Below are 22,583 nucleotides of genomic sequence, written 5' to 3'. Positions count from 1 at the left end.
TGATTAATTTTGCACGCTCTGAAAAATGGTTTAGATTATGGTGGACACAGGAAAAAAAGGTTCCAACCTGTTTTTCTGATAGTTAGATTTATTTAAAGGAATTTGGAGAAATCCATTTTTAATCCTGTTAAACATTGATAAAAGTCACCTTTTTTTTTGCATGCTGTGAAAAATGGTTTAGTCAAGATGGACACAGGAAAAAAAGGTTCCAACCTGTTTTTCTGATAGTTAGATTTATTTAAAGGAATTTGGAGAAAGCCATTTTTAATCCTGTTAAACTTTGATAAAAGTCACCCTCTGTGAGGGGATAACAAGCTCAGATGGAGTACCCAAATGTAAGATTTTCAAAGATAATGGTAGAGAAAGAAACAATATGTTTTCTCTGGAGACCTTTTGTTTTCTTTCGGTAAAAGCAACTTTTTTGTGACTACAGAAAATTTAAAAAAAGATAGATTTCCAGGTTAAATGCATCTTTGACCTGGTTTGAGCTTTACCTTGAAGGTTTTTGCAAGGAAGCTCATTTCATTGTACCATTCAGCAGTCTTTTTGGCCAAATACACAGTTTATATTGTAAAAGAGTGCATTCTAAGACAAAAAAATAATTTAACAAACTTCAGGCTTTCTACAAACTGTTACACCTACACCCTTGTTGTTTTGGTGTCTGACATGCTAATTAGACCGGATTGTTTTTTCAACCCAGTTCACATGACATCTACAGTACATGTTTTTACACTATAAACTTGGTAATAACTACAGCTGTCATGATAAAAAAAAAGGGGAAAATAAATATGTTTTTTTTTCCTGTAAGCCAAATTTTTATTATTATTTCCTTTGGCCAGACAGCATATGCCAGTGGTACCATAATAGGGGCCGTAGGTCTGGATCTGAACTAAAAGGAAGCCTTATCTGCACCCAAATTGGTTAACAAGCGTCTTGTTGATTTTTAACCTGGTACATGTTTTTTTTTCTGCTGTTTACACTATTTCCAGATTTAAAAAGAAAAATTTGCTTTTGAGATAATTGTGGTTGTTATGGCAGGAGCCTGCAGGTGTCCGGTCTCTCTGCTGATAGGATTCAACCTGCAGAGAAGCACAAATAGATAAACAAGAGAAAAATCCTGCAAGAAAGAACATTTGCATGACTGTCAGAAGAGAATAACTGAGCGGAAAGAGTAAGGTGTTCATTCAGACCAGATCAACTTTTACATGTTTGTTATATGTTCTATATGAGAGTTTTCACCAAAAAAATAATTTTACCGAACAGCCTTTAAAATGTCTAAATGAAAATTTGTTTCCAACTATATAAAAAAAATACATTTAGAAAACAGAACTTTTGCTGAAATCAAGTTCCACTGCTACCAAACTTGAAGCAATGACCTGATTATAATTTGTAATTTCATACTACACTATGCTAATGCTGTCTAATCTGATAAACATTAATTCTCCTCACCAGGACAAATGCTTGAAATGATAGTGATTAAGAACCGCAGGCAAGTTGGCCATTTCTTCTGATTAAATTAGCTAAAATAAAAACCACTAAGGGGCTTGGCTGCTGTGACATCAGGGACCCCCAGGATGTGACATTTTCACCTCTTATTCATCCCTCAAGTCATGCACAGTTTCACCTCCAGTATTCTGCTCTCTGTAACAGAGTGATCTTGTTTTCTCTACAGACTCATAGTTTAAGATCTTAGTTATAAAAACAAGGCCAGAGTTGTGTGCAGTATTTGTTCCTCCAAACTGGCAAATTTAGATAGATGAATAATTTGAATTACACTTTTAAATGAATGTGATGCTTCCTTTGATGATATAATTCTGACTCAGAGGATTTTAAAATCTTTACAACAGATTATCATTTTCATCATAACTTTCATCTTACTATGTGCTTTTGAGATTTTATTGTTTCGACTAATTAAAGACTTTAATCCTAGTGCCCTGTGGTGAATAAAAAGTCTCACACTTCACAAGTTCAGCTAAACTGTATTTAACACTCCATCCTCATCCTTTACAACACATATCAGGTAATGTGTCGTGTAATGATTGGTTTGTGGTGTCTCTAACATGACATGGACTACCGGGGGAAAACGACATTTCGGCACCCGAAAACACCTCACTCTGACCCCCAAACAAGACGTGTGCGATCAATATCGGGTCTTATTGATCAGCTGGCCTCATAAGAAAGTTTGGAAAATCTGAGATTTGTGATTTCTTTGGTTTGTGTTACTGTACTTGGGGACCTTTTTAGACTTATGGTCGTTAAAAGGTTTGATAAAGAACTATATCTTTATTATCTTAAAGGGGCATTGACAACAAATTTCATTTTTCTGTGGTTTTGGGGAATATAATATGATCTGTTGTGCACCGATGGGGCTGTGTAAATGTCAAGCACAGGTACCAAAGGCACTGCTCATGTGCGGTCAGCTTTGTCTCTTCGCTCAAAAACAGACAAGTCGGAGAATGTTTTGTTCTACGTAAGTTATCTTTCTACGTTATTCATATTCTACAATTAGAGCACACCATCAAGCAAGCAGGGGAAGTACCACGCAGTAATAGACTGTGTTCAGCAGTTTTTACTGCAGACTGTTTCCTGAACATGGGTGAGTTCAAGTCAGGGTTTTTAAACAAACTGATTTTGGAAAAAAAAACAAAAAAAACTTCTGTACCAACACTGGAGGTGGCGACCACAACACTGTCATTACCCCTAAGTTCATTTAATTTCTATATGCTGTCTTGTCTGATAAACGTATGTGTAGTCTCTGAAGCAGCTGTGCAGCAAGCACTCCGCCCGGGTCCTCGTCAGAGAGCTCGCTGACCAGCTGCTGTGGACCGTGGACTTCGGTCCCACTGCGTGGATGATGAATTGTCCCGCCAGGTGAGAGCCTTTGGTCATCTTGGCCTCGCCTGTCTGACATCCTGCGACACAAATACTTCCTCTAACCATAATACCATAATATGGATTTGTGACAGAGTGTTGCACCAAGAAGAGAGGTGTGGGTGGAGGGGGCAAGGGTGTGTGGGACGCGTTTGACCGGTTTCCCAAATATGGTTATAGCCAGTTAGAGTGAAGTCAACTAGGTAGAGCCATATATCATTTCCGTGCCCAGCTATTTCACTGAGGAGGGAGCTCTGGACTGCCAAAATGACCCCTACATTAAGGTGACATTATTTATTTTACGAAATTCTTTGGAGAATTTACATATGTTGCAATATCACCTACATGAAATGGTTTATACAGTGAAGTTACCACTCTTTCAAAAGCTTCACTGGTTAATTATAAGCTGCTGAACATTCATTCATTCATCTAGAAAAAAAATCAGTAGAAGTGGAATCTTTGTTTTTCATTGTTTATATCTGTGTTATTCTTGTTTGTTACCTATGTTTTATATCAGTGAATACCTATAGTGGTGCCTGGAAAAAGTATTTACCCCTCTTTGCATTTTATCATGTTTGATGCCTCACAGTCCAGAATTAAAATAGATTCTTTTTAAACCATTTCATTCACAGAACATGGTCACAACTTTGAAGATGTATTGTTATTTTTCTTGTAAAGCAAAGGCCAGACAAGACAAAATAACAAAAAACATAACTGGTCACCCTCCTCTAAAGTCAGTGTAATTATCGTTTAAAGTTGCTTTGGATACATTTCATTGAGCTTGCCACACGTTGCCGCTGGGATTTCTGATGATTCCTCAAGGCAAAACGATTGTCTCCTTCATTTTCAAGTCTGACAACAGATTCTCAATTGGATTGAGGTTTGGACTTTGACTAGGCCATTTCTACACATTTAATTGTTTCCCCTTAAACAACTAAAGTGTTGCGTTGGCAGTATGCTTCAGGCCATCATTATGCTGGAAAGTGAACTGCTGGAAAGTGACACAGGTTTTGCTCAAGAATGTCCCAGTATTTGGTCTCGACATAGACCAGTTCCCTATTCAGTGCTGCTGAAAAAATTCCCAACAGCATGATGCTGTCACCACCATGTTTCACTGTAGGGATGGTGTTCTCAGGGTAATGTGGTGGGTTGGGTTTTTTCCAGACATGACATTTTACTTGATCTCACCTTAAAGTGAGTATCTGACACAGACTGTTACAGACCTGAGTGTAAGACTTGAGAATAATCTTATGCACAGTTAAAATCTGTGGTCCAACTGAGAAATCTGACTAAAGATTTTAATCTATACTTTAATTACAACTTGCTTAGATTCCTACGCTGCACTTTACTCTGGGCTTAACAAAACTCTAGTAGCTTGACTGCAGCTGGTCCAAAATGCTGCTGCTCTTCTTTTAAGTGCTACCAGAAAATGAGAGCACATTTCTCCCGTTTTATCAGCAATTCATTGGCTACTGGTTCACATTCGGATTGATTTTAAAATTGTTTTAATTATTTTTAAATATCTTCATGGACTTGCTTTCAATTATCTGTCCTGCATCATATGCTCACTCCCTTTCGTTTGCTCAGGTCTGCAGATGAGTTTTTATTAGTCATCCGAAAAACAGAGTGGAAAGAGGTAACCGCACTTTCGCTGGATTCAAGTAGCTTCATATCACGCAGGCCATTTCACTTTCTGGGTTTAACATTGTCTTAAAACACAGTTTGAGATGTTAGCTTTTGAAGTTTTTATTGTTTGTTTTTGTGGCTCTGCATTTTATTTTACGGTTTGCTGGCTTTAACTTTTTATTCTGTTGTGAATTACTAGTGTTTGGATTGTATAAATAATGTTCAGTTGAGAGTATTATCGGTTTTTAAAAAGGGGGAAATATGGTTGTTTTGCAAGCAGAATTTCCTGACTTTAATAAGAAAGTATTGTAGTTGATTATAAAAGGCACAATCTGAATTATTAGATTCACATCCAGGCAGTAAAAAACTACATATTATCATTAATCTACAGGTTTGTTTATCCATGTAGGTCTCATTTGTGAATGAGGCCGAGTTTCATCAAGTCTATATATGGTCCGACATTTTTCCCTCAGCTGAAACACTTGAAGCACACAGGGGTTCATGCTGCGTTTTTTCGCGTGATCCAGTGGACGTAATCCTCTTTTCAGCTCCATTCTAGACTGTTACAGTTTAGAATCTTTGTCTTCACATTTCACAGCAACAGATTTCTAATCTCAGTCTCCGCACTCACCGGACAAATCTCTTCTATGGAGCAGGGCGCTCTAGTGCATAAAATTACGCAAGCCGAAGGCTGAGTTTAAAGTTGTTCTCCAAACACGTTTTGTCTGTGGTCGGAGCGGAGGGAAAGATTACATTCTGCTTTGCTTTTTGCCCACTAATAGTGTTAAAGTTGGAGTTCTAGAGGAAATGTGGCTCTTTTTTTGTATTGCAACCCCAGATTTGATGAGTAAAGGCGCAGCTTTTCAAGCTCTGCAGCTCACTGGTTCCTAAGTGACTGTAGAGAAAAACAACACTTTGTTTTGGTAACATCTGGTACCAGCATAATTTATACTTAATAATCCTGGTTTGAGGCAATGGGGAGGATCGAACCAGCAACTCACCCGTTACAGGACAACCTCCCTAACTCTTGCACCACCGTCGCCTTGTGTAAAGATAAAGACTGTGAAGAGCTCTTTTAGAGGGAACAGGAGGAATGAGGGGTCTTAAAAAAGTCCCTTAAAATGGCCCTTATAAGTGCACACTTAAATTACATGTAACATAATTATGCGCACCTGAATTCAAGTGCAATGTGACGCAGCACGCCCACCGTAGCACCACTGGCTCTGTGTCGTTAAACAAAATAGCATGAAACACAACTATTAACTCTCCTACTGACTTTAATTGGGACATTTCGCTACGGGCGGAAGGACATTAAACGTAGTGGTTCACGTCCAGAAGACTGCTGATAAAAGCCCCTGGCTCTGAGGGAAGGGGAGAGGAGCAGTAAGAGCGTTGAGGCACAGAAACACAGCACATTTAATTCAGAAACAATTAGGAATTATTAAAAACATAAACCTTTAAAACAGACTAGGTGGCGTTTTAGACTGCATCTGGTTAGTGGATCGGTTTTCTGATCCATCGAGCAGCCATGATTGGTTCTGGATAAAGGCTTTATCTGGCAGCCGCGGATGGTACCAGCTTACTTTCACCACTGGTTAAGACCAAAATGATTTAACTCTGATTGCTCCTCTGTTAACAATAACTGCAGCACGAATAATTACTGATGGCCACAAGATGTGAAAGAAGCCAAAACAGCTCCGCAGAAGGGTTGCGTGTGTCACACGGTCATTGTGTGAGAGTTGAGAGCACTGCCTAGAATTATTTTTATTGACTGGAAACCTTTTTATTCACAAAGGGAGTTCTGGCGGGTTTTCACGTTTCAACAGCAGAGGCTGCTTTCAGCTCAATGAGCTGAAGACAGCCGTAGAGAAAACCACCAAGACTCTCACCTTTACTCTTGGGGATCAGGGATCTCCAATGAACTTACAAAATACAGACTGCAATTAAGTATCCCACCAAGGATAAAAACACACTAAAACACTGTTAGAAATCTTTAAAATATGCATATTGCGCTGCCACCAGGGCTGCTTTGAGACTTTCTGATCACTGTCTGCTTTATCTCATTTTAACCTATAGCTAGAAATGAAAAACTTCTAAGCCTTTGGAAATTAGGATCTCTGAGGGAGATGTAAATAGTCCCTTTAAGCATCATGAGTTCAGGAAAGCTCCATGACCTGGCAATGTGTCCCCCTCACACCTGATAGCTTGTTCTGACCAAGACTTTTACCTTCAGGTCTGCGCTACAGAGCGCTATTTACAAAAAGCAGACCCCACAGAGACAGAAGGATGTTGTGAGACATCAGTATGAAGATGTTGGGGCAGAAACGTTTAAGCAGGAGGCCTAGAGGAAGACCGAAGAGGAGATTTATAGAAAGAGGACATCAGGTAACTTGTATAAGTGAGGAACATGCAGAAGTTAGGGTTAGATGGAGACAGATGACATGCTGTGACGAACCCTGAAAGAAAGAAGCCAAAAAAAAGAAGCAGCAGCCACAGCGACAGTCTTCCCCCCAGGCTGTTCCTCTGATGAACAATGAGTAGTCACAGTCCCTCTTTGATTCAACGCATATTTGCATCAATGCAATTATGTCTTATTCTTTTTGAAAACACTCTTTATATGCATAATACAAAAAAATATATTTCCCTTTTGCATATTTATACATTAAATGTCTTCCTTGTTTGTGTCGACAAGCTTGCCGATTAAAGCTGATTCTGATTCTACTATTTCATTCCAATAATCAGTCAATACAATGTAACGAGGCCAGATCAAATGCTTTGTACTTCATGTATGTAACAGGACTCAAAGTTTAAGAAGATTTATTTAACTATATAACAAGATGTTTTTCAAAATGCAAACATACAGAGCAATATGAGGAACAGCAAGACAGCACCTACATAATATTTTAATAATCCTGCGGCTTTAATAATATTTTTTATTATTCTTTAACATAAGTGGTATAAAGATTAACAAATACATGTAGCAAAGCAATCTGACATTTGTAGTAGTGGTGATGTTGAAATAATACCATTAAATCTACAATTGGAATTGTGTTTTACTGCTTTATGCGGCCTCTGTTTTAAGCAGTTTTCAATTCCAGGTGAACGATATATTAAAGAGGCCTTAATCAACAATTAAAGCTGCTCTTTTATGCAGAAAATAACTAGATTCAGACACTGTATATTAAATGTAGGTTTCAACAATCTAAAGTCCTTTGTAAAAAATTCTGTCAGGTAAATCTAAATGTACCGGGCTTATGCACACACTGAACCAGTGCCTGTTCTTTAAATATGCATTAAAGGATGTGATTTCATTCACTCCTTGTTGAAGGCCACATTGGCAGAGCCTTCCAAGTTCAATCTATTAATATCTGCATTTTTTTCTAAGCTGTGTGAACTTCAAGTGGCAGATCAGCCTAATAAGCACCACTGCGTTGGCTGTTATGACACTTCCAACCACATTCATTTACATCACTCTCTATGGCAAATCCTGCTGACAAATAAGTTTCTACTCTAAGTTTTCTGGTAGGTAAACATGCTGGGAGCTGGAGGGGGGGGGGAAGAACATAATTGACAAGCAAAGAGAGAGTAAGTGGATTAGGGTGGATTAACTTTAAAGAGTATACAGATGAAGAACCTCCTCCATCAGTGAAAAGAGGATAATTGGTGTGATCTTCTGACGTTAGCCATCCTCTGCAGAATAACAAGGTGACGGTGAAAAACAATGTTCCCCTGCAGCGCATGCACATACACGAGCTAAAATGGATACCAGGGTTCACAGTCACCACTCATACACCCACAAATATTCAGGCACAAACAGTCAAACCCGTAACCTTGCAAACTGTATCTCCTTTGTATATGTAGTACCCACTCACTGGACTCATTATTCACTAATGCGTGTAATTAGAGCTCTTTGATCAGGACGGATGAATACTCAAAAAGTACACTCGGTAGAAAAGGAAGAGGTGTTGTGGGCATTTGTTGTGTTGTGGGTTAAAGGGAGAGTTCGGGAAGGCATTAGCTGCTTTTTGCTCTGAAATGCCTCGTAAATATATCTGCACAAATTGTTGCATTTTGTTTTATTGTAGCTGTAAACTACAACCTATTTTATTATAATTTTATGTGATAGATTAACAACTGGTAGCATGTCGTGATGTGGCAGGAAAAGGGTACATTTGTTTACATATAAAACCTGAAAAGCGCGGCATGTACATGTTTTCTGTCTCTCTTACAATATCCTTAACTAAAAATCCAGCGTCACCCAAGTCTCCCAACTAGTAAAAAGAGTTGCCCTGATTGTGATGTAGTAAATTCACGAGTTGTGTGCCGGCATCAGAGAAGATAAGGACAGCTTGTTCGTCCTACTGTGATCACGCTTGTTTTTGAAAGACGGTATGTTCTTGTGGTTGCATGGTGGATGCTTTTTAAACATTAGTGTAAGGGAATGATAATACCCGGAACCACTCTTTACACCATCACCCGCAATGTACATATAAATGTTCCCGGACATATTCTCCTGTCCTTGTTTGACTGTTTGTGCACGATGGAAGGAATCAGATTAGTTATTTTTCCTCACTCTTTGAACCTCATGGTGTCACATTTATATTGACAAGAAGTCAGGTTGGCTTTCCTTTTCCACCCTGTCAGTTGCAGTTGTGAGGTATACTGTTCATTTTTAAATAGCTGATCAGTACTTTGTGAGACGGGCAAAAGCTTGGGACACTATTGAAGAGCCTTTTCACTTAAAATGCATGAACTCAAGCTAGATCATACCAGCTTCCTTCACCGACAGAAAAACCACATGCTCAGCAGAAATACTAACTTTTCAAGGTGAAAATATTTGCTAATTTGCACTTGGGCACGTGTGATTAAGCTTGAAAGGTTGGCATAGATTTAGAATCTCACACGCAGCGAGCTTAGTTTTCAGAAACCTACATGCACCAAACGTTGTTGTAGTCAGTCCATCTATTATCTGAGATTTAAACTAAAGACTGCCAATGAAATGCACGCTGCTACTTTCTGCAACATAAATTCCAGATTTCTGGACTTTTTTTGCACAAAGATGACACAGACATATATAGCAATATTTGTAGTTAAACTTTATCTCATATTTACACATTTAGGATGTACATTACACTTCAATTTTACACATAACTGTGTCACACTTTCTTATTGCCAAAAATGTGGAATTAATATTTTTAGTTTAGGCTACTTACTGTTTTAAACTGTAAATAGCTTCCAATTTGACAGTCAAATTTTTGATGATACTCTGGAAATGTATCCACTGAAAAACAACTGAGGATTATTCTGTTCTATTCTGGGACAAATTTATTCCCTTTTAAGATTTGCAAGTTACTTGTCTTTGTGATAAAATATTACCAGTCTTACCAACCAAAATGAGAGCTGGTTTCAAATCATGATTCCTGTATCCATACATCTTTGCAAAACAGAATCCCCGCATTATAAATTGAGTTCTTGTCTTATGTGTCCAAGTGTTGATTTTCATTTTAATTTAGAACATGAATTTTTCAAGCAACGGGGCCTGAAATTGCTTCGTGCTTCTACTGACTTTGTCTTTGATTGGCTGTCAGGCACAAAATTAATAATTATGGTTTCAGTGTCTCCAGCATTAACATTCAGACTCAGGTGAATTTTAGTGATATCGGGGGTTGAATGGACATTATCATTATCATTTACTTGTCGCAACAGGAACTTCAGACTCAGCAGCTTCTCCTCCTACACACATTTCAGCCAAAGACCCAGCATGCCCGGAGAATGATTAGTCTGATAATTAGAGTGGCAATGCTATTATTGTAGCTAATGCTTCCAGAGCAGACTCGTATCTCGTTAATCACACAAGGCAGATGAGTAATTTTTGACAGTGAGGATAGGTGGCCACCTCGGCCCAAATAGATGACGGTTGTAAGAAGATGACTCACAAATCTTCAAGGCCTAAAGGTGATGTGTGGCGAGCCTTTTAATGTATAAAAAAAAACTGTTCATGCTACTGATACGCAGTGGGCTAGTGCGTTATCACTGTAAGGAGAAACAGAAAGTATTCAGCTTTCAAGAAATATTCACAAAGTACATTTAAAGAAAAAAAAATGTCATCGTCTCCTCAATGGTTTATTTGAATATGTCGGTGGAGGTCTTAAAGTTGAAACCAATTACCGTAGGCAAAACAAGTACAAGTCAACATTTTTCTAATGGGGCCACTGACATAAAACTCACAACCCAAGTAATCCAGAATTCAAAACAAATTCCACAACATCCATTAAGAACATGGGTCAGGGAATAAGTATTGAACAAATGAAGAAAAAGATGTGCAAAAAGACAAATATATTTAGAAAGCATTCCTGCTACTATGTCAAAATGAATATTTTACTGGTTTAATTTTAACGGATGGTCAGAGAGTCTTAGAAAGGCATGGAAATAATTTTTCCCAGGAAAGGAATAAGTCATACACTTGACTGGAATAGCCTCCATGCTCCTTTAAAGTTTCCTGCTGACGATGTGAACAAGCAAGTGAAATACTGTGAGAACACGGTCCGTTTAGGATGAAGCCAAAGCTTTTGCTCAACTGTAAACTTTACGTGCAGGTGCCGCTCCCACCTGCACATGTTCTAGAATGGTCTAGTAAATTACCTCACTTGTATTCAACTGAATATCTATGGGAATAACTTAAGATTTGAGTGCATAGGAAGGACTCCCAGAAGCACATCTACAAGATAAAATATGTTCAGAGGTTTAAAGGGGCCCTAGTCATGTATTTTGGCCATAAAAATAAAACGTAGAAATTTACATAATCATCCTCAAATGAAAAAACATACGGCAAATGTTCATCCTGATAGTGTTTAATTAGTCCTATTTGAACCTGAAAACAACTTTGCGCAGGGATCGATCAGCAGACATGGGCATTGTTGCGCCATCTGCCAGCAGTACTGCAGAATTACCAGAAAGCAACAAGGTGACACTTGTTGCAGCTGCTCTAAGAGCCAACCAGACCGTCCTGCAATGCCTCGCAGTAAAGTGACGGCTTGGCAAGGTAGAAAACCAACCCAGTCTACAGGGTTATGGTTACTTGGCCTTTTTCTTTTCGCACCTACCTGCCGGGCGTTGTTAACGAGCTCGGCTCCATTGCTTAAAACACAGAGCATAAAACACAGAAATTAAATGTGATAAGCCAACAGGGCGCTCTAATTTAATTGGAAAACCTCTGTATGCAACAGGAGTAAGCTACTGGCACATAAATTTGTAGAGCCACGGTACATGACTAAGCCCCTTTAAATTTGTACTTTCTACAACACTTACAAATTATGCAAAATAACTTGTTTTCCTACACGTTAGTCTTGGCAGCATGTCCTTAATGTGTGTTGTTCATTTATCGAACATCGAGAGATGTGGTTAAAGCCTTTTTGCAATCAGGACATTTTTATGGCATGCTTAGCATGCTTTCCAGAAAATAACAATAATACTTCATCAAATATACTATCGGTCAACTGACAATAAAGTTCAATCTCCACCCTCGTTCAAGACATTTAGCATCATTTTTTCATTTGTAGGAAATTCATGCTTTTTTCTGACTTTTTCATCCAGAATATAAACTTTAATAACAGCACAAAGGAAGGTTGAAGAGCCTCTTATTACAAGGAAATAAGTAATTGCATTTAAAAAAAAAAAAATGAAATAAAGTTTGTTTTTAATCAAGGACACAGTCAGATGGAGGTGACGCATGCAGTTATCTGGCTGTGTTTTAACCGAGTCAGTTAAAAACTTACTTTCAAGTTACAATTAAAGAAAATGTCTGTTTAGGTAGAGAAAAACACTGCTGCCATCTGCTGATGCAGAGAGGATAGTACAATTGTACCTAAAAAAAAGCTAACCGAGACAATTTGTTTCCTGTTAAGTCTTTCTTTAGGATCAGCTTTTAATCAAAAAGATAATAATGATCATTTCAAGCCCTTATCAATTCAGATTTGTACATCCTAGTAGCTGCTCAAACCAGCTGCTTTAAGCAAATCTCATATGGAGATGCTTTTATTGTTGTTTTTTTCTCTTTCGCACAATAATAAACATTTTCTTGATTTTATAGTTGGGTGGTAAGGCTTACAAAAGTTTTTAACAATACATTTAGCTAGTTTTTTTATTTTATTTTATTTGCTCAGAAAAAAAAAGAATATCCAATGGATTATTTGATTGTTATTTGAGATGCTAGATGGGAAAATAATTCAAAAATGAATTCTCTCTCTTATCTATTTTTTCCTAATTGCAAGCTGATGTAGATATGCCAAAAAAAAACCCACTTTATTTGTATGTTGGTGAGGGATTAGTCTGAGGGCACAACAGTGTAAGACATTGATGAAGGAGAAACGGAGAAGAAGCACCCAATGACCAGCCTGCACACGCCAAAGACATTAGACATTGTGCCTAATTTTTATTTATTTTTTAATGGATCATTCTTTATCCTTTCAGGAAGGTACATTTTCCAAATATACATATTTTGGTCCAAAACTTGAAGATTTTGGACCATTCTCAGTGTAAACTCTGGGCAGACAGTACCTGCATCAGACTCTGCTGGTGACCCACCTGCCGAGAGAGAAGAGGCCGAGAGAGCTGGTGGCCCAAGCCAGTTCTGAGAAAATGAACAGCATCTAATGTAATATGGAGCAACTTCTGTCCTGTCAAATGATATGGCTGTTTTCTGGCACCCAAACTCCAGGCTTTTCTCTGTTCTGAGGGACCCCTCATGAATCCAGCCCAAACTTTCCCTCTGACTCCAGACAGGCATTTAGACATCAAAACTATGTACAGAAATCACACGTTTACCCTTTCAAATAAAGACCGTTTGATAAGGGTCCATCTTTATCATCTAAGTGACTAATTAAGTAGTTAGTTGATTTAAAACTGAAGTGTTAATGTTACGATTCTAAGATTAAATGTATTTCTATATGTTTCTACTTAATCTAATGTGTGCAGTTTAGATTCCATTAAAAAAGAGATGTTGACATTCAGAGAGAAATATCTTTAATGGCTTGCCTCTGATAATGTTTTTTTTTTATTTAATAAGACTACTATGATTTCTAATACATGATGATTGTGAGCAGGCCTTAGTAGTGACACATTAATCCAACTCATCTACACTACACCACTTGCATTTGAGGGTTAGGTGTTGAGCTACCATAAATATTTGCCTAATCTTTTTTTGGCCATAGCAAAACTTACAGATTCCTGCGTTCATTACCATGATTCATATAGTATAAACCCAAATTTTGTTATTAAACCAGTAAAATCCAATTATTGATTGAAAATACTCACCTGTACACTGTGACTTGTCTTGCATTGTCTACATTTAAATTGCTTACTTTTAAATGACTGCTGCACCTCATACTGTAAATTCAATTCTCTTCATTTCTAAAAGTTATTTGTCACATTCTTTTTGTCCCAAATGTCACGGGAATGTTAATTTTTGTCACAAATGTAAAGTTTATACTTACATTTTTAGTATGTACTAAAGCACAGTTGAGCAGTTCTTAGCACTGTTGCCTCGCAACAAGAAGGTCCTCGGTTCGAATCCTGGCCCTGGGGTTTTGATGCGTGCCGTTTGTAGGTTCTGACCATGCATGTGTTTCTTCTCTCTGGCCAGGTAGAGTTAAAAAAAACAACATCAACAATACAATTAGGTTAACTGGTCTCAGTAAATTCCCTCGAGGAGTGGATGTGTGGAAATTAACAATTATGGTACCAGTGTCTCCCGCATTAACATTTAAACTCAGGTAAATGTTGCTTCTCCTCCTACACACATTTCCCAGCATGCCCGGAGAATGATTGGTCTGATAATTGGAGCGGCAATGCTATTATTGCAGCTAATGCTTGCAGAGCAGACTCGCATCTCGTTAATAACAATGCAGATGAGTAATTTTTGACAGTGAGGATACGTGCCAACCTCTGGCCAAACAGACGATGATAGTAAAATGACGACTCATAAATCTTCTAGGCCTGGAGGTGATGTGTGACAAACCTTTCAATGAATAATAAAAAAGAAAAACTGTTACTGACGCTTAGTTGGTTAGAGTGTCATTATTGTAAGAAGAAATAGAGAAAGTATTCAAACATATTTACTAAGTTAATGAGAATAAAATCATTCTAACAAGCTATCTGAATGTATGCGCTGCATAAAAAAAACCTGAAACCTTATTTACTTATTATCTGACATTAAGCCAGACCAAATGTTTTCTGTTTTGGGTCGGTAATATATTATAGTTTTACTACAGTACCACTAAACCTCTTAATCAGAGGTTCGTTAAAGCTAGGATTATTCTGCTTTTAAATAATTTGTTAAACCCGTGATGATAACAAAGACGACATGACTTTGTAAGATTCTGCACCATTTCACAGCATTACGGTTAAATGGAGGCGCACCTATAGATGTAACCAAAGGAAGACAGCCAGGTTATCTGGAAAAGAGCTGTGTACCTTCACAAGTCGGCCTCTTCCTCGGGCACAATTCCCAGTTGCCTGAAGGTGCTACGTTGATTTGCTTAAACAATATACAAATACAGTATAAACCATATGGGAATGATCCACAATCCTGATACTTAGGAAGGAGATGGGTTTTATGCTTCAGAGATTAACTTGCTTAGATAAGAAATGTTTGCATTAACCCCACAATAAATGCAAAAGCTTGTGAAGATGGTGGTTTAGGCCGATGAGAGAGCGTCACTATCCACAGTTAAACCAGTGCTGTACCGACCTGGGCTGAAAGTCCACTCAGAGATGAAGAAGCCATTACGCTGAAAACAACACAAAAACACAGCTTTCAGTTTGCACATGCACAAAGGGACAAAAAGGGAAAGATTTTCCAGACATGCCCTGTGGTCTGACGTTACTAAAATTAAAGTACAGTGCTGTGAAAAAGTGTTTGCCTCCTTCCTGATTGCTTGTGTATTTTTCAGGTTTGTCACACTCAAGTGTTTCAGGACATCAAACAAATGCAAACATTAGTCAAAAACAATACAAGTAAACACAAAAGGCATTTTGTAAATGAAGGTTTTTAATCCATTTTCCATCATGCTTGTCCGTTGTGGGGTCATGAGGGGTGCCGGTGCCTATCTCCAGCATTCAATGGGTACTACCTGGACAGGTCGCCAGTCTGTTGCAGGGCGAAGGTTTTTAATATTAAAAGGAATAAAAATCCAAACTTACATGTCCCTGTGTGACAAAGTGATCACCCTCCCCCTTAAAACATAACTGTGTTATTATCACACCTGAGTTCACCTTCTAGCCACACCCAGGCCTGATTAGTGCCACACCTGTTCTCAGTCTAGAAATCACTTCAGTATGATCTGCCTGACAAAGGGAAGTACACCCAAAGATCCTCAGAAATTAGACATCATGCCGAGATCCAAAGAAATTCAGGAACAAATGAGAAAGAAAGTAACTGAGATCTGTCAGTCTGGAAAGGGTTAGAAAGCCATTTCTAAAGCTGTGGGGAAATAACCAATTAGTTTCCTACTGAATCACGGTGAGAGTCATTATCCACAGTAAGCAAAAACACAGAACAGTGATGAACCTTCCCAGGAGTGGCCGTCTGACCAACATTACCCAAGAGTGCAGCGACGACTCATCCAAGAGGTTATAAGAGACCCCACAACAACATTCAAAGAGCTGCAGGCCTCACCTGCCTTAGTTAGTTCATGAAACCACCATAAGAAAGAGACCGGGCAAAAATGGCCTACATGGTAGAGGTCCAAACAGTGGCTCCATCAGAGTATCTTTGATAATAGCTTCTAGCTGCTGCTCCTAGACCTTTCACTGCATCAATTGTAAGAACTCTATCTCGTGGATAGGAAAGGAGCCTCAGACTGCTGTGCCGAATTCAAACAGCCTTGGACTCTGACGTCATTACATGACGGAAAGGCTGATGGATGAAGAGAGCCAAATCCGGGCCTAAAAATGAACTACAAAGTGCTCGCTCTCTTCTCTCCATTTTCGTTGATTTCCATGAGGGGGCTGGGCTGATATGTTATGTCACTCAAAGGACTGTGGGATACCTTAAGGGTTCTTAGCGCCGGTAAGGGACATCACAGGGTTCCTAGGCTAAATTAGCTGCGGGAGGGAGCATACAGGCTCCTTTTCCTACCTCCTTCCTTACTGACTGCACTATTCAGACAGCACTTATCATGGTGACTGCTGACATACTTCTGCTTTGGCTGAAAATCCAGTCTTCGGTATCCACTGTCATGCATGTTTTAGATGTTTCCCTGCCTACACACACCTGTCTTAAATAAATTGGTGATGAAGACAACATTGCAGCCCTTGATGGCTGCTGGGAAAGCAATGAAATAATTTGATTCAGGTGTGTTGGACTAGAGACACACGTAAAACATGTAGGGCAGTGAGTCCTGAGGACCAGAGTTTAAACCACTAGGTTAGAGCTGATATGATTTATCAACCCTGGATCTCATTTATGACTGAGATCGTAAAGGCTTCATCTTAAATGGTTTGGATGGATATCCAAGGTTGGATCTGGACATCTCATCAAATCCTGGAAAAATTGATTGACACATTTAATGTGAGATACTGTATGTCTGCTGAAGATTCCGCAGTTTCACCTAAAAGACAGCTGACTAAAATAAACAATCTGTTTCATGTAAGGATTTTAATTAGGTTTCTTTTTTATATATATTAAATAATGATTTTTTTTTTCAAGATTTTTACCCCCTAGTAGCTGCTGAAGACAATGGGTCTACTTCAGCTCAGTCTAACATGGAAAAATAAGGATTTTCTGGTTTCTATTATTCCTGTTTTATGAAACAAAATATATATTCTATTCATCTAACAGCTTATCACAAAGCATCTTTGATTTTCTAAAATGTTATGTTTTCCCATTAAAATAAAAAACACCAACATGCATGCCTGATTTTATTTTTATTTCAAAGTTGTGACTTTTTATTTATTTCCAAGACAGCATCAACAATCAGGGGGAAAAAAAGTCTGAAGTTATTTTTCTGGGAAGGTACTAGTTTTCACGCCATTGATTTTGCCTTCATCGCCAGGGACTCCATGGCAGAGAAGAAGGTGTACGGCTTCGCAGATTTCTCCATTGCTACATTGTAACAGAAAGGAGGGGGGAAGAAATCCAGTGGATTCGACAATCCAATCACCCAATTGTAGGTGCTGAAACACAAAGAGATGTTTAACTTTTTATAAAGTTTGCTGCAAGTACGGTAACTGAATTTAAATAGGAAAGTATTTCAAATATAACTGGTTAGATTTGAATAAAAAAATTTAAATGAAGTGACAATATCTATAACAAGCTCAGACATTATGGCAAAGTTTTTTTTTTTTTTACTTTAAGCTACTACTCTTTTACTGTAATGGATTACTTAAGTTTGAAAACATATATTTATAAAAGTGAATGCTCCTTAAAGTGGTGTTAATCTGTATTAACAGATGGCGCTGGTGTGGTTTTGTTTGTCAAACCTGATAAGGGTCCATCCTGATTTAGGAGAAAAGTAGGAGAAAGTCAAAGGGAGACAGCCAATCTCAGTGAAGACAGTTGAATATGTATCTGCAAAAAACATAAAACACAAGTTACATGTTGCACTCAAAATAAAATTAGTCTGTGGCGAGCTGGTATTGTGAAACCAATAACGGGAGGATGACCATAATGGAGGTGTTTTGTACATGATCGGCCTGTTTTTAGTCAAGCCACAGCATCTTAATGAGATTTAAGTCCAGACTTTGACAAGGCTACTGCAAAACCATTCTTTTAATGATCCATTCAGACGCAGACTTGCTGATGTGCGTTGGATCATTGTTGTGCTGCATAACCCCGGTGTCCTTGAGCTTAAGGTCACAAACTACCAGTAACCAGATATTTTCCTTCAGAAAAATAATTATTTTTCAATTATGGCAATTTTTCCACATCTTGAACCTGCATTGCGACCCCAGACCATTAGGCTGCTACCACCATGTTTGATAGTGGGTTTAATTTGCTGTTTATGTACAGAGTTAGTTTTATGTGATATGTAACAGGATGCACACCTTCCAAAAAGGTAAACTTTTGTCCGATCAAAAAATGTGTTTGGCAAATGTGAGATATGGGATTTACTACTACTACTACTACTTTTATTACTATTACTAAAAATATACTAAAATATTGCATCAGACCAATAGAGAAACAACATTTTTCATGCAGATATGGGAGCTTAAAGAAAAGCATGTTTAATACCTACTTAATGGTTGTTTTTCAAAATGTACTTTTAATCGGACAAAGAAGCCTCTTAGAAATGGGTATTTATTATATTGTAATTTATTTAATATGACTGCATATTTAGTGGGGAGATCCCACACAAAGAGATTTTTGTCCCCCAGTCAGCCTTTCCATCGGGTAAAAATATGAGGTGACACGGCAGCCGACTTTATTTTCCCCCCAAAAAAAAGAAAGCTTCAAAATGAGAAAGACGAGGGAACATGTTATTACAGAAACTAACCACCATACTTTTTAGACTATAAATCGCTCCGGAATATAAATCACATCAGTCTAAAACTGCGTCATAAAGACGAAGAAAAAAAATACATTAATCGCACCAGTCTATACTCTGAAAGTTGTCAAAATGACACCTAAATTAGACCGTGAGCGTAGCGGTGCTACATGCTAAGCTAGAAGCACGGCATGGATGTTTCAGAGCAGCATAAAGCTCACGTGTAATCAGTGAACTTGTAACCCGCTCGGACAACAGACCTGAAAGCTAGCGCTAGCTGTCATTAGCTTCACGGACAGCCCAATAACAGCGTGATGTCGCAGTCTGGACCCTTCGAGCTGCACCACGCAACATGAGTGAATGCAGACTAAAAAAAACTACAGCGAAATAACATACAAACATGTGTTCAGTCTTTGTTGTCTATAAGTTAAGGTTTCAATTAATTTTTAAGTGGTACAAGAGCAGGATAGTTTTCACAAGCCTAGCGAGCCCTCTTGTGACTATAGATGGTAATGTTTACTCCTTGGTTCATGCTGGTCAATATGAATTACCATTTAAAGATGATATGATATGATATGTAGGTAACACCTGAATATAAGTCGAAGGCTTGGCCAACCTATGAACAAAATGCAACTTATAGTCTGAAAAATACGGTACTTAAGTAGTCAGTACATATATCAGAGTGAGAGGATTTTCAGTAAGTGATTGGATTCAGGGTATTTTTACAAATTCATAAAATATTGTTCTCCTTACAGCTCCATCATCAATTAAACTCACTGGATCGCTCTATAATCTCAACTTACGAGAGCCGGATGTCGCAGGTCAAGGGGTTCATTCTTACCGTTATTTGGAAATTGTCCATACCAGGTGTTGGTCAGCAGACCCATTCCCCAAGAGGAACTGGAGCCAAGGAATGCCTGGCCAAGCAGTTTAGCATCAGCGGGGACATGCATGGGCATGAAGTAGGTATCCAGCGGCAGCTTCCTACAAGACATGGTGCCCCAGTTGATTTCATACATGGTCTCCTGAAAGAATGAACGCAGTCAATCAATCGCCGCAAGTTTCAAGTTTCAGCAGACCTTTTATTGATTAATACTAAGTCAGTTGTATACGCTATACAAATAAACTTGAAATGAATGTTATTCACATTAATAGCCCTTTCTTGTCTTTGTATTACTTATAGAACCAGAACCAAGCAGAGAGCACTAAGCAGAATTTATCCGTCGATTTGTTTAGTTAAATTTTAAAAGGTGTTTTTCCTCAAGAATTTTTCACCACGAGACAAATATAAATGCAGGCAGTTTTCTTGCTTAAATTAAAAGTTTAATAACTCTGTAAAACCTGCTGGTAAAGCATCAGCTCGTCCACAGCGAATGTATGATTGCCAAAGCTGCCATAGTGTCTGGCCCGCATTCTGCGTCCGAAAGCATCATAAGCCAACGTTCCTGATGTCATCATTGAGCCATTGGCGGTCATCTGTAAATGGGATTCAAATGGGAGAAAGTAAGAAGTCAAAGATTGGATTGTTCTATTAAGTGTTAATCTAAATGAAATTCCAGATGGGCAAATCTTAGTGCGAGACATTAGTGAACGCACCACACTAACACCACCAGTCAGTAGATCTGGAACAACTAGAGAAAAGCAAATTGAAATCACTCAGAAATGCACTTAACTGAAATACATTTTTAAAATGTACCACCATTTATTGTCAGCTTTCTCTACAGCTTAACCGGGGGAAACAAAAATAACCTAAACACGTTGTTCCCCCCTTTTGTGTATAAACTGCAGGGCAGGCTCCAAATAAGAGCATTAAACATATTTTCTGTTCCCAAAAATACTTACTGCAGGGTTTGGGTGCCTGGCTGGTGGCGGCAGCCAGCAGCAGGCTGAAGCAGGACAGAGCGCAGAGGGGGTTCATGGTGCAGGAAAACCTGCAGACACTTTATTCTGGAAACCAACAACACAGACCTTATATACCTGCTCACAGCTGACTGTGTTCACACCTGCAGCTCAGGGGTGGATTTTTTTTTCCCCCTGCACTGTGCTGTTTACTAAGTCAAAACAACTCATCCATATCCTTCAGATAAGGATGTTTCATTTGGTCAGACTGTGGAATGGAAAGCTAAAGTTACAGATTCAAAAAATGAATCCCCCTAAATAAAATCTTGTGTGAACAAATGTCTTCAGATGTCTCCTAAATGGTGAACTGAGTCCACCAGCATGTAATTTAAAAGATGTATTAAATTGTATTAAATTGTTCTGTGAAAGTCTCTGAAGTTTGTTAGACAACTTTGGTGAACAAAAAGCATCATAAAGATCAAGGGGCACAGCAAAGAGTGGTGTGAGGGACTTTAGAGAATGGTTGGGTTGTAAAACATCTTTAGCTTTTAACTCCCAACAGAGTACTGTTCTATTCATCACCTGAAAAAAGAAAGAAAGAAAGAGTGCATTACAACAGTAAGTCTAAAGACTTGCTTGTCCAGCAAAACTCACAGGTCAGGTAAGGAAAGCATTTAGCTGACAAGCAGCAAAGAGATCCAAAGTTTGGCTTTTAAGTAAGGATGTCAAGAAGAAAGCTCTTTTTGAAAGAAAGTCTGAGAATAGCAGGACAAAACCGGCCTCAAGCCACGGAGGAGACGAAAGGTGGTCTGCTCCAGTGAGATCACATCTGAAATGTATTTACACCTGGAACATACCATCTCCAAGGTGACACATGGGGATGCTGTTGTTGAGCAAGGGTAGGAATGTATGTATATGTAATGTGTATATGTGCCTGATGAATTTATGAGGATCATATTGTAGCTCCCGAGTTAGAGTTCAGGGGTTAACTCAGGTTTCCACTACAGATGGGAATATTCACAAGTTGTGTTTAACAAAAATCTTCATCTGCACATTTCTCAACCTCAAACATTTTTTTTTCCCACATGTTCAAACAACATCTGTGTTTTTGATTGAGCCAATAGTTTCCAGTGCATTCATAATCATGGCCGAAGCTGTTTTTGTCTTCTAGTGAGTCGGTAGGAACATCACAGAATCTCACCGCAAGTAGTTCATGCTGAATCTAGTGAACAAAAGACAGCAAAAATATGAAATGTGCGCCGTTTCTGTGAGTTATAAGAATGCTTGCTGGCACTAAAATGGAAAACTGTTTTAATTTCCCTTTTAAGTAAGTAAAACTTTATTTGTTTAGCACCTTTCACTGACATTGACATCACAAAGTGCTTCACAGGAGCAAAAACTATTTAAAAACACAAGACATGCTTAAGCAAATGCCCGTCTAAATAAAATGTCTTTAGATGTTTTTTTTTTTTAAAGAGACTTTGGGTTCTGTGCACCGAAGAGACAGCGGGAGAGCGTTCCAAAGTCTCAGAGCCCCTAACCTGAAAAGCACGATAGCTGTCCGAGGTACCACCAACATTTGAGCCGATTATCTTAAAGTCCTAGGAGGACAAAGAGGCTTCAGAACATCCTGTATGCATTTAGGAGCCCGACCACGGATTGCTCTGAAAGTTAAAACCAACATTTTTAAATACATCCTAATGTGTACAGGTAAACTTGCAGAGAGAATATGAGCAATTGCTCCAAATTTTGAAGGAAAATGAA

At 38.4% G+C, this 22,583-nt stretch overlaps 1 protein-coding gene across 1 annotated transcript; it reads right to left on the bottom strand.

Annotated features, from left to right (window-relative positions):
• Window positions 1–17,496: 17,496 nt before the first annotated feature.
• On the bottom strand, window positions 17,497–20,921 carry LOC105929237 (ependymin-2). The gene is made up of 6 exons (XM_012866926.3): window positions 20,823–20,921; window positions 20,577–20,611; window positions 20,322–20,456; window positions 19,822–20,005; window positions 17,977–18,064; window positions 17,497–17,670 (listed from the first exon to the last, which is right to left on the bottom strand). Exons 1-6 carry the CDS (start codon window positions 20,896–20,898, stop codon window positions 17,520–17,522), a joined length of 669 nt encoding a protein of 222 aa, XP_012722380.2. The 5' UTR covers window positions 20,899–20,921; the 3' UTR covers window positions 17,497–17,519.
• Window positions 20,922–22,583: the final 1,662 nt, after the last annotated feature.

Source organism: Fundulus heteroclitus, unplaced genomic scaffold (assembly GCF_011125445.2).
Source record: "Fundulus heteroclitus isolate FHET01 unplaced genomic scaffold, MU-UCD_Fhet_4.1 scaffold_74, whole genome shotgun sequence".
In the NCBI taxonomy this organism is placed as follows: domain Eukaryota; kingdom Metazoa; phylum Chordata; class Actinopteri; order Cyprinodontiformes; family Fundulidae; genus Fundulus; species Fundulus heteroclitus.
This window is presented reverse-complemented; position numbering and strand designations above follow the sequence as displayed.

What these genes read in the sequence shown, in the direction of transcription:
- LOC105929237 (XM_012866926.3), bottom strand. Translation starts at nt 20,898, where the DNA reads ATGAACCCCCTCTGCGCTCTGTCCTGCTTCAGCCTGCTGCTGGCTGCC. An exon ending in CCAGGCACCCAAACCCTGCA is followed by an intron (nt 20,612 to 20,822) that starts GTAAGTATTTTT and finishes GCTTTTCTCTAG; the next exon opens with TTGTTCCAGATCTACTGACT. An exon ending in TGACTGGTGGTGTTAGTGTG is followed by an intron (nt 20,457 to 20,576) that starts GTGCGTTCACTA and finishes TCCCATTTACAG; the next exon opens with ATGACCGCCAATGGCTCAAT.